Source organism: Aythya marila, assembly GCF_965140915.1.
Source record: "Aythya marila genome assembly, chromosome: 5".
NCBI classification, from domain to species: Eukaryota; Metazoa; Chordata; class Aves; order Anseriformes; family Anatidae; genus Aythya; species Aythya marila.
In genome coordinates this window covers 16,401,626-16,413,859 of record NC_139046.1, presented here as the reverse complement: position 1 = coordinate 16,413,859, position 12,234 = coordinate 16,401,626, and the positions used below count along the sequence as shown (strand labels likewise).

The window sequence follows — 12,234 nt, the reverse complement described above, 5'->3', positions numbered from 1 at the left end:
GATTGTTCCTAAAGTGAAGTCGATGCTGATTAAGCCCATACCCCACAGAAGGGCTTAATATCTTTGACTCCCATCTGGTTGAGTTCTTTTCTGGACCAATTTTCATCATTTATGTGAGCTGCGTGTCCACAGACTAAATCCAGTAGACAATCTCCAGTTTCCCTGTGGCTGCAGCCTGTCTAGAACACAACAGCATCAGCTTCATTTTTGAACTGGCATTGAACACATAGGCTGAATGGATACCATGCACTCAGTAAAGCTTGCCAAGCCACAAAGACGATGCAGTTGGAGCAAGCAGTTATGGAAATGATCTCCCTACCTCACTCTGGCCAGTCCAAGAGGGCTTGGATCAATGGCAATCATTCCCCTTTAATTTCCTCTAGAACGTGAAATATTGATCCTATCCTTTGTTTTTACCTGAAGGTTGTTTTTCCTTTGCAGGCCTTGGTGACATGGCAGTATCCAATACAATAGGAAGCAACGTCTTTGACATTCTGGTGGGCCTTGGTGTTCCATGGGGTTTGCAGACCATGGCGATTGATTGTGGATCAACTGTATGTATCCTGGACATTTTTGTAATGTGTTCTTTTTCTCCATTAAAAACCAAACAAACAACCATATCCTTAAAAGATAGCATGTAAATAACCAACTAATGAAACAGCAAATGCTGAGCATGTATTGTTTTCTGAATAAGGTGTTATTTCTTTGCCAAGGAACCAGAAGTTACATAAACAATTTTCTTTCCACAAGCTGTAATTAATTCACAGTTTGCCAACTTGAGTACATTATATTCTATAGCAAAAAACAGGGCCATGTATGTCTGTTCATGGCACAGTCATTTTCTCTCTGCAATCTCAAGCACATCTGCCTTCCTGTACCTTAGTATTCTTGTAAGGCAAGAATAATGATATACCTCCATCATGAGGATCTCTTAACATAAAATCCATTAAAAATACTGATTTTATTTACTCATTTATGTATTTCTATGGAGGAGGGATTTCTTACACATTTATTTTAAATCCTGAACCCTCCCACTCTCCGTTATGATAAATCTGTCACAGGTTTGTATAGTTTAAAATGTGTAAGTCAGTCACTATTCAAGGCAGAAGGTGGACTACCATAAACCAATAAATTGATTTCTGATCTCTAAAACACAATTATTGTATTCTGAATGTTTTTAAGGTATCTTTTTTTTTTTTTTTTTGGTCTAATTCCCACAGGTTAAGATAAACAGTAAAGGACTGGTCTATTCAGTTGCACTTTTGCTAGGATCAGTGGCACTGACTGTAAGTATACGTGTTTCCAAATGTTACTCTTCAGAGTATTCTGATTGCAAAATAATCATTAACTATTTACTTTACATAATCTGGAAGGAAAATTTTAAAGTACTTATTATCCCCAAAGTATCAATTTTTATGTGCCATTCTTATAACAGTACCATGAGTAGAAGAGCTTCCATTGTCCTGTGTGAGGACTAAAATCTGACATTTGGGGCAGAAGAGATGACAGATGTATGTAGGTTCCCATTGATTTCAGTGCCAGTGTTGAAATTATGTGATCCAATAATACTCCTTTGCTCCTGTGTCCAGCTGCATACCCCAGACCTGCCTACGTTATGCTAGGGCAAGTCCCAGGTATATTTCATCCCTCTTTTTATCCCTCCATCTCTGATTTTCAAACCAGCCTAGACTAATGAAGTGTTGTAGCCAAAACCCGTCATGAAGACAAGTCTGTGAGGACTGTGAACTTCAGAACTCTGAATAGGCATGCTAAATGTCACTCAGTTACCCTTAGAACACAAGGCATGTTAAGGTGAAACAATAGTTCTGTTTCAAAAGTTGATTTTGCTGGTACTTAGGGTTCTCTGATCCTGCTGACTCCCAGGGAGCCATCTGTGGAAAGAATCAAATCCCAAAGGTATAAAAATACCCATTTATACTAACATCTTACACTGGCTGCCTATGGAGGCTCTTGCAGAGGAGGGGATCATCACGGGATTTTCTACACTGTTGCATGGCTAGGTCTTAGAAAACTCCACATCACCTGTGCACAACTTAAGTGGTGGAATGACTGTTCACTTTGCCACTAACTTCCTAGTGCATCTAATAACGTAAGTGGTGGGAGCCTGTTCTTTTCTTTTCCTATCTCCAGTTCCATCATACTGCACGGCGCCTGTGAAACAACAAAGATGTTTTTTAGACACTTGTATATGACGTTGCTGCATGCTTACTGGTAACCAGCACTTTGGAAAATATGGGAGGATTATGCAGATGTGTTCCTATGCTAGCTGCTCAGGGTTTTATGAAAAGACTCTTTTCAGCCATATCATTTGAGTTCAAAGCATCTATTGTTGTCTCATTTGTTCTGCTGGATACCCTGATTCCCCCAGATCTTCCCACATAAAAACTCTTTGGAGAGTAATTGTTCAGAAGCACTCAACACCACTGAAAATAGGAGCCTTCATGCGGATTTCATTGCTTTGCTTCTTGTAACTTGTAACTCCCCTTAGTTCTGGAGCTGAGTAAAATATCAAAGAAAGCAGTTCTTCTGAAGCTGTTGAAAGAATGAACATTAGGTGCTGGTGATCTACTGTAGGATCTGTAGGGGAGCACTTCGGGGAGAGGCATATTCAGGGCATTTCTTTAGTTCATAGCCAGTCAATGCTGCCTGACTAGAATATGTCCCACATACTGAAACTGAGCACCTAGGGTCCTGTTTCTCTGCTCCATGAAGAACTTCTGAAGTGACCTTAAAGCAGGTTAATTTAATGTTTTGTAAAGGGATCTTCAGACAAAAGAAAGCCCAGAGTTTGAGTCATTGGACTGGGTTTTTACATTCTTTTTCTTGATCAGAAAAACATATGTTGCCTTTTTATTCTGTAAAATACCAAGAATATATTTTTATCTTAGTTCAGAATCTCTAATTCAAAAGGCTCTCATTTTTAGCTTATAATTGTCTCCAAAAGTCTCCTTTGTGGCTTAATTAACTAACACTTTGTTTGCTTGCAGGTGTTTGGAATCCATGTAAATAAGTGGAAACTTGACAGGAAATTAGGCATCTACGTGTTGTTTCTTTATGCTGTTTTCCTGTGTTTCTCTATATTGATAGAGTTTAATGTCTTCACCTTTGTCAACCTCCCTATGTGCCGAGAAGAACTTTAAACTACAATAAGGAGAGAGACTGCAATTCTTCTGATTACATGTGCTGTAAATGACAGGAGACATTTCACATTTCTACCTTCTTTCCATCAGTAATTTGAGTGTCATTCCTGCTTCTTCAGCTACCAAGCACTTTTACCTGTGTGGAAGGAAAGCATACCTTTCTTGTAACGTGCTAGCTCAAGGCAACCAAAGCATTTTCCTTCTCTGGATATTGCTGCTCAGTCATAAAGCTGTGTGGATCTTACGCAGAACTCTCAAATGTCCCCATGTATGGGACTTTCTGTTGTGATTTTCATTCTCCTTTTGCAGACAATCAAACACCACCTCCAAGGTTAACAAGAAGACTGGAGAAAGTCTTTATAGTTCTTTAGGTTTTGACACTTACTTTCCGTGGAAGGAAAAGAGGCAAGCTCAGAACTTTTCTTGGCTTAGTCAAAATGTCTCAACTACTGGACCAGAAAGTCCAAGGCACATATCATGGCATGCACTGTTGAGGACATCATTTCCCCTTTCAAGTGCTCTGCTTATAGAGGAACTGCAAGGACAGTTTTGATGGCAGTGTTGCATATTTATCATTCTTTTCAATGAAGATGAACAATGCGGCAGAGAAAGAAGAGGAAATGGTTGTATGTTGTATCACTTCTGATGATGCACACTAAAAGTTTGACTATCTGCATATCGAAGAAGAGAATTACATGCAGAAATTTATACTTGAAAAATAATGTTTTACCATTAATAAGGAATGCTGTATATATTAGTATAAACTAACATTTGTGGAATATTACATCATGAGAAATATTTTGCATTGGCCCTCGTATGCCCATTTTGTAAATTTAGAAGAATCTAAACAAATAAAATACAACTGGGTGCTCAGTAACTAACAGTTATTGTTATCAGCTGAGAAAAGTATCTGAACATAATCCAGGCTTTCTGACAACAAAACCCACCCTGGTTATGATTTGATTTGTTTGATGGGGGAAAGAAGCTTATTTTATCAGTCAAGAAGCTGGTGTATTCTCTACTCTTTATTTATTCCCAGAAGCTTAATGAAGGTGGGTGTCTGACACTGAGCAGTGCAGATAAGAAACAGGTAGACAAAAGCAAATCTGTCAAGAGAATGTGGTCTTTGATTTGATTGTATGCAAGTTTTGAGGCATGATATACTTCTTCTTAACCCCCAGTAGAAGCCAGGTTTTGATATCCTATCCACCAGCATAAATCTGATATAGGGAACTACTCTGGATGTAAATGACAGCAGGATCTGGCCCAGAGTATTAAAAATAATGGGTAACATTCTATATTGTAGTAATCATAAGACTGCAAATCACCGAAACAGTGTGCATATTTTGCATTGCTACTTCAAAATATTTTAAAGCTGTATACGAATGAAAGATCACACAGTTTCTAAAGAAGCACATTTAACTTTATACATAGATTTTTTTTAATTTTTTAATGTTTATAAACCAAATCTGCCAACTAAAAGCTGATGCATTTTTAAATATATTAATATATTTTGCACTTAAGACTACATATAAAAATTCCCATTACTATGTCAATGAGAACATACTAAAGAACCTTAATAAATAAGCACTAAATCAAAAAAGTTACTTATCTTGGCATATCTGACAAATAATTCTGTTCAACCAGCTCACATGTAGGACACTGTTTACACCAGGCAATGTGTTTACAATTAAGGCTATTTAAAATTTATTTTGATACAAATAAAGGAGTGTATTCCGCTGTTAAACATTTTTTAGGAATTGAGTCTTTTCAATGTAATGCTAAGGAAAAAATAGCAACGTCTTCATTATTTGCTGTACGCTCCATGACAAACGTCAGTATTAGCACCTATTTAGGGTTTTTCACTTTAATAAGGTAGTTAGGTAGTTAAACTACCAGTCCTAAAGATGGCAACAAATACAGCATTACTAAAATGCTTTATTGAATAGGCAAGCATGACAGTAAACACATTTGTCCTCAAGTATGCAGATGACCCTGTTTCCTGGCATTCAAGACATTTTTGCTGTGCTGTAGCAGCAAAGCTGAAGAGGTGGAATTCAGTCTGTGAGTTCGTGGTGGAATTCATCTTTGAGTCTTCTGTTGCAGAATGTCTGTGAAGGAGCATCTCTCTTTACTCTTACTCTCTTCCCTCCTCTTTCAGGAGCACAGTTTGGTGCTGATACTCCTGTATGATATGAGATGTATGTAGATATGAGGCTGAAAGGAGCAGAGGTAGAGGCATGGCTTGGAGAACTAGTTGCCTCCAAGTAAACGTCTGCTGTTCTGTGCACAGTTCAGGCAGCTCAGGTGTATTTACGCTAAGGAAGAGTGGTTCCAAAGCCTAGTTTTGAATGCCGACTTATCAGCTGAGTTGATACTAATGAGGACATCAACATTTATAGTTCCAGATCCAGCAAATTGTACTGTACTACATATTTCTGATTCAGGTAACTTTAAAAAACTAGGGGCACCCATTTGTTCCCTAGCAGCTGATCCCCAGCTCAAATATGCATGAAATTGTGTTTGCTAATGCCATGAATCATTGAGACATCATTTGGAATTATTTTGCCTAAATTGAATATCACCTGCTCCAAAAATTGAGAGTGTTCTGTTGTAGGAAGAGACGGTCTTGGAGGGTAATAGTGACCTTAAATCACATGGCTGGTCCTGGCATTTTATACTCCTACGTAAAACACAGACCAACTTCAGGACTATTTCTATGGATTGTAATGCTGCATTTCCTGAGGCAGTCTCGTATGCATCTTGTGTTATGAGACAGGTGTCATGCCATGCTTGTCATTACAAATGACTTTAGTAGAATTCTCCTCTGACATAACGATGTGACCAGGGATATATTGTTTGCCAAAGAGATATTAGATGCTGTATCAGGGCCTTGATGACACATGATCGTATGAAGCAGTTAGAGTCTCTATATAGTCATTACCAATATGCTAAAATGAATAAAGATGGTAATTATAGGCCGAACCATGCAGATAAACTAAATAGCCTGAGAAAGATCTGTTGGACAGGTTGTTGTATGTCAGATACCCACTTCAGAATGTGTCAGTAATTCAGGAGAATATTGCTGAGTAATAGCAGAATAGTGCCTTTCACATGTACAGAAAACAATTTGCTTGTGTGGTCAGGAAACCACTACAAATTTTGCCCTTTCCCAATCAAGATAAGGGGTGATTTGCACTTGGCTCTCTGAAGTTACTGCAACTCTACATTGCGTCTGTTCAGGTTGTGTCTGCAAGATTTTGTAGCCATATTGTTTTACTATCCACTGTAAAAGTTAGCTGGCTGAGTTTGGCACGTGTGCCACAGTGGTGTGTAAGTTAATATTCAGTTCAAGAGTGAAGAGAAAGATGGTGGTTGTGAGAGGAAAGCTGTTACTGTGATCTGAAAATCGCCAGCGTACTAACACTGAAAAGTAATACAGAACAGAAAAAGATATCCCTTATCCAGCAAAGCTTAACTTCAGTAGGATTGATTCCATGCTTAAAGCTAAACACATATCCAAGTGCCTTGCTGGATCGTTTCCTAAGATGACAGCTGAGCATGGTTTCTGGGGTTTCTATCACATCCAGATCTTTTCATATGTTGCTGGTTTCATAGTCTACAATTTTAATTTTTCCCTCAAGTTAAAAGCTTTGGCCGGAATCTATGGACCTCTGCTCTGCTGATACCACTTTATATTCCCACTCATGTAAATAAGAGGAGAACAGGTTCCTTGTCTCAAAGGTTTCAGAGCTGTCCTGGTGTACGAACAGGACCATAACTGAAGTACAGCTGGCCAAGCAGAGCTCCCAGCAGCTCTTTTCTGCTGCAGTTCCATTGGAGTAGTACAGTCCCACAGAGATGATCCATCAAGTTCAGCAGTGTCTGATCCCATACAGACCATAACACTCACACTGCATTATAAAGTTGCGTGATCAAAGTTCAGCTGCTGCTACTCTGAGTCCCACTGAAAGTATTGCCTGAATTAAAATTTCAGGCTTGGGATCTACATGCCTAAATCTAATTCTAAGAAGCTACAGCTATGGTTTCTCAATGACTACTGATGATCTAAGGGCTGCTCTCTGGGCTTGAGTCCAGCCTAGCAGAACACCTGAAGTCTTCCCAGCAGGTACAGCAGAGTCAACCATCCTTCTCCTGGCTCAGTCACTGGCGTGCCAATGTTATTTTATTTTATTTTGATATGTTTGCTGCAGCTGTGACTAATGCATAATTAGTTTCTGGTTTTACATTATATTTGTAAACATTCTGTCAACATGTAAACAAACGGAAAAGGTCTTTCCTACTCCGATACTTATACAGCAGTTATAGAGAAGGCTCTATTCTTTGATTTCCTTTGTGACTGTGCTTTAATTACACACACTTGTTTTTATTATGTTTGCTCTAGTTGCACAAATCCCTCATGAGTTTGGGTGTCTTCCATTTTTGGATCTCTTGCAATTGTAATGTCATTTATTTGTGTACTGCTGTTAGATTTATTTATTTTTTTTTTTTGTAGAGTGCTTTAAGCTGTATAAATACTGCCTGATTATTCATGCTAAGGAAAGATCAGACCTAATGTAATATGAAACAGACACTAAAGTAACACTGATAGCCAGGTGAAACCAAAGAATCTTGCAGATTGAAATGCAACACCTTTGGACATAATGTTCTGTCATTGCAAGTCTCAGATCCTTCAGTTACTTGTGTTTAAGCACTCAGAAGAAAAGTTCTGCAGTTCACCCACTTACTACACATTTGTCTTTATATTTCTTTGAATCTGAACTCTAGACTTTTCAGTCTGTTGGGTGGTAAGATTTATATGATGGTTACACGGGTAAATGACAGCATTTAGTCCCAGCAATTCTGTACTAAGCCCCTTATTTCCACTTATTACTTTCTTGAACTATTTTGAAAACTGTATGCAAGCGATCAATGTTCCGCTGAAAAGAAGAATGTCGTTCAACTGATAGGTGCATTCGAGTTTCTGACCTGATGTGCACAAGTTTAAAAACCTCTTTCGAATAACTTGAGCATGCATTTTCTTACATTTCCCTTGTGCGGTGTCCTCATATTTTCTCCACAGAGAAAGCTGTGAGATCCTCTACATCCCTGTCCCCAAATTAGAGATACATGTAGGTCCTTCTCCATAGGCTGACCTGTATAATGATGGTGACAGTTTGTACATCCCGTGTTCTACTTGCTATCATACTTCTGCCATACAGTACATTGTCTGAAAGAAATGAAAGAGCATAGGAACCTAATAACAGTTGAATATTTTCTTACGAGAATTACTGAATTTAATTCCATTTCTTTCTTACTTGCACAAAGAATGTATGTGATTGTTGCTGTCTTATCACTGAGATGATCTTGGTAAACTTGAAAAACAAATACAATGGTAGGTTTATAGCAACAGGGAAGTGTGACAAAATCTAAAGGTTATCAGAATATATCAAAACCAGACAGGTAAAGTCTCTGGAAAGCCTAATACCAACTGTGATGCTTCTTTTCAGCGGGTTTTGCAGCAAGATTATTGCCTTCACTCATATCCCAGTTGGTTATGCAAAGAACACTTGTTGGTCTGCTTCTCCAGCAGCATCACTGTTCCAAATGGCTGAAACTGCAGCAAAGTTACGACCACATTCTGGCCTTCTTGTTCTTGGAAAGGGTGCCAGCGCTCATTCACGTCCTGGTAGTTGGCACAAATTTTTATCAGTGGAACTGAGAGTAGAATTTGGCTCCCGCTATCTCCTCCATTGCAAGAAAGTATTTGAAATCATTTATGATCACTAAAATAACTTCTGAACCTTTTAAACTTCCCTGTGTTTCATACTTGCAGGCATTTGCAGTGCACCCTTAGGAGGTTCAGTACCTCTTAAAATATTATTACAACTTTCTAGAACTGCTTACTTTGAAAACAGAAAGGGATGAGTTTGTAAACTGTAAATAACACAAATCTATTTATCATGTTATTTATTTTTTCAATGACTGTGACCTTATGCACTGTGAATGCTCTGTGATATGGGGTCCTTTGTACAGATAAATATGTCATGAAATCCAAATGGATTTAATGTGATAATTTGTTACAAAATGTTGGCATGATAACTGATTATTTTTGTTGTGAAAATTTAAAAAAATAGTTACCTAAACATTTATAAAAAATTCTAGCAGTCAGTATTGTAATGCACTATATTATCAACGTATGTACACTATCAATAAATTATATAAGAACAACGTGAGTGTTTGCAGTATTCTTCTCAGATGCTGAGAACATATGAAGCATTCTCATATATATTGTTGAAAATCTAAAATTTCAGGACCCAGCTAGAATATGTGCCTGCACTTTCTTGGTGAAATTTGGTCTCTGCTGAACTGAATGACAGAAGGCTCACACATTTTCGTCTGTTCAAGGGAGTATCACCTGGATCAAGCTAATTTTGGGGTAAGTTAAGTTTATCAATTTGATTCACAGTGATTCTGAAATGCATGATTTACTCTTTTGGGACAAGATATGTTCATCAAGAATGTTTCAAGAAACATTTAGACAATGTTCTCAGATGTATGGTCTGATTTTTGTGTGCTCCTGTGTGGAGCCAGGGCTTGGACTCGATAGTCGTTTTGGGTCCATTTTAACTCAGGATATTCTGTGATTCTATGAGCTGTCTATCTCAGGGTTTCAGATGTCTTCTGCTATAGGTATGTAGTCTTTAAATGCAGTTCTCTGAAAAAAAGGAACAAGGAATTACCTTGCTCATGTGCTAGTTTATCCACAATTTCATTAGACGAGAGTCCTCCCATTAATGCTCCTAGCCAGTTTACTGCGAGGAGATAAAGTGTGACCTTATTTTTCTTAACCACAGTGCACGCTTTTGGAATCCCTGTTGCTGTATAAACCTGTGATTAGCCACTGTGTTTCTGTACATCAACAGAAGAGCCCTTGTGAAGTGGAGAAGAGCAATACCAGGCATTCTTTGACTTTTGCACAAGGGTTCATTCTTTGGTATATGCTAGGCTAAGTGTTTCTAGGCTTCGGAAAGGAAAAGATTCCTTCTTCCATACAGAACTAACTTCTGAAAATCGAAATCTGAATATAGAAAGTACCCATTCTTCTAATCCCCCACACATTTGACCTCATGACCCATCGTGATCTGTTATGTAATAGGCTCTATGAAAGGCACATGATGTATGGGTTGGTGATACAACAGGCATGACAGTTCCTACAGGAATATACCATATTATTGGTGCAGTCGCGTCCTACTGTGTGGAAGCAGAACTGCTGTATAATCTGTGAATGTGCTGAAAGCACTTGATTACAACCAAAGTGCACATTGCACTTATGGGCTTCCATCATCAAACATTTTTAAACCTTCCCAACTCAGCTGCATAAAAATAATAATAATAAAAAAGAAAAGGGCTGCAAAATGGTGTGGTTTAAGATGGATAGGGTGAATCAGTCCTAGAAAAGCCAAGAATACCCCCTCTGCCCCTAGCACACACTGAAATTGCAGTAATTTTTAGGCTGAAAATTAGCTTCATAAGTACATTGCATCTAAATATCCCAAATTATTGAAAAATTCAATTCTTTCTCTAAAACATACTTGGCTTGGATGAATTACAGAGAAGTGGCATTTTGCAGTGTCTGAACATAACTTTGTCAATTAGCTTTTGTGTAATTCTATACTGAATACAGCGTCAGGCTCCAAACCTGCCTGATCTCTGGCTTAAGAAAAACACTCAGCAAAGCTCCCACAAAATCTCTTACATAAAAACTTGTCTTCATTTTCATATTTTGAATATTCTACAGAAATGATTAACTGCATTGCAAAGATACTAAATATTTTACAGAGGAAAAAAAAAAAAAAAAAAAAAAAAAAAACAAGAGAGAGAGAGAGAGACTTTGAAAATAACTTTTGCCCAATATCTTTAACACAAATAATTTCAAAACTTTAAAATTCTGAAAGCGTACATTCTTTAAACTGCAAGTTGTGTGAAAGATTTCACAAGAAACAAAAAAAAAAAAAAAGAGCTCCCAAATTGAGTGAAACTGAAAACTGGTATTCTGCTGGAAGAAACTTAGTTCTTTTCCATCATGCAGCCTTCCAGTCAGGCTTTTGGACTTTCTAAACGAAACCCTTCCAAAAGCTAGAAGATACATCTTCTAATGCCAACAGGTTTGGTTGAAAAACCCTTTAGAAAAGTTCATCTTGAGATGCACAGGTGCATCTTGATGATGGTGGTGGTCCCTCGCACTCCCCCTAGCTCAGTGCCAGCAGAACTGGCTCTGTGCTGTACATGTAGTTGCCCTCAGACTGATACGCTGACAGCTGCCTGGCATTTCCATTTCCAGTGTGGGCTGCATGGCACAGCCTGCTTACTGGACAATATCTTCGAAAGCTGAGAAATCCCTTCTGAAGATAAAAGGAGCAAAAAGGTCTCCCTCTCTGTTCCATGAATTACTTTTCTCCGCCTCTGCTGCATATTTCTGCTGTATTCTTTTCCATTATGCATTCTCCCAGCATCCAGTATTTCCTGAATGGCAGAGCTGCCAAACAGGAGTGCTACCAGCCCCATCTGACAGCACATCTGTCAGTCCCCAGCCTCCACAGCTGGTCTATATTTAGTTGGGTTTCCAGTACGGCAAACACCAGTCAACCACTTAAGTAACTCCAGGTCAAATGTTTTCCGAGACTGTCCGGAGCTTCACGGCTTGGATAGCTACTCATTTACCAGCAGTCTCACAGCCTAACCATTACCTTTTGCTTCAACTAGGAACTTTTTTGCATAACTGTCCTCTGCCTGTGTTAGATATTTCACTTTCTCAGGTCCTGTGTAAATATAAAGGTTTCCAAGTTCCATCTGGTTCCAGTTACTCAAGCAGTAGAAATACACATGCTTCAGGAATTTGCAGACGGAGACTTACTGCCTTGCTGCTTATAAAATCCTTTACAAAGTTCACCATGCTCTGTTGCCTACTGATATACCTGTAGTCTGTAAAACAATTTCCCGCAAATTTGCTTACGTTACAGAAACAAACTGGAAGCTGGCAGTCTCGGGCCCTTCTCTCTAATAAGGCTAA

The 12,234-nt window shown here is 38.5% G+C and overlaps 1 protein-coding gene across 2 annotated transcripts in view; it reads left to right on the top strand.

Moving 5' to 3' along the window:
- Positions 1-5,018, top strand: part of SLC24A4 (solute carrier family 24 member 4) — an 89,688-nt gene extending 84,670 nt beyond the window's left edge. The window contains exons 15-17 of one of the 2 annotated variants that reach the window (XM_082762486.1): positions 442-554; positions 1,221-1,286; positions 3,009-5,018. In XM_082762486.1, the coding sequence (XP_082618612.1) occupies positions 442-554; positions 1,221-1,286; positions 3,009-3,161 (332 nt within the window). In that variant the 3' untranslated portion in view covers positions 3,162-5,018. Of the gene's footprint in view, positions 1-441; positions 555-1,220; positions 1,742-3,008 lie in introns of those variants that run through there. The other variant, XM_082762485.1, reaches the window with a different exon arrangement.
- The last annotated feature ends 7,216 nt before the right edge of the window (positions 5,019-12,234 follow it).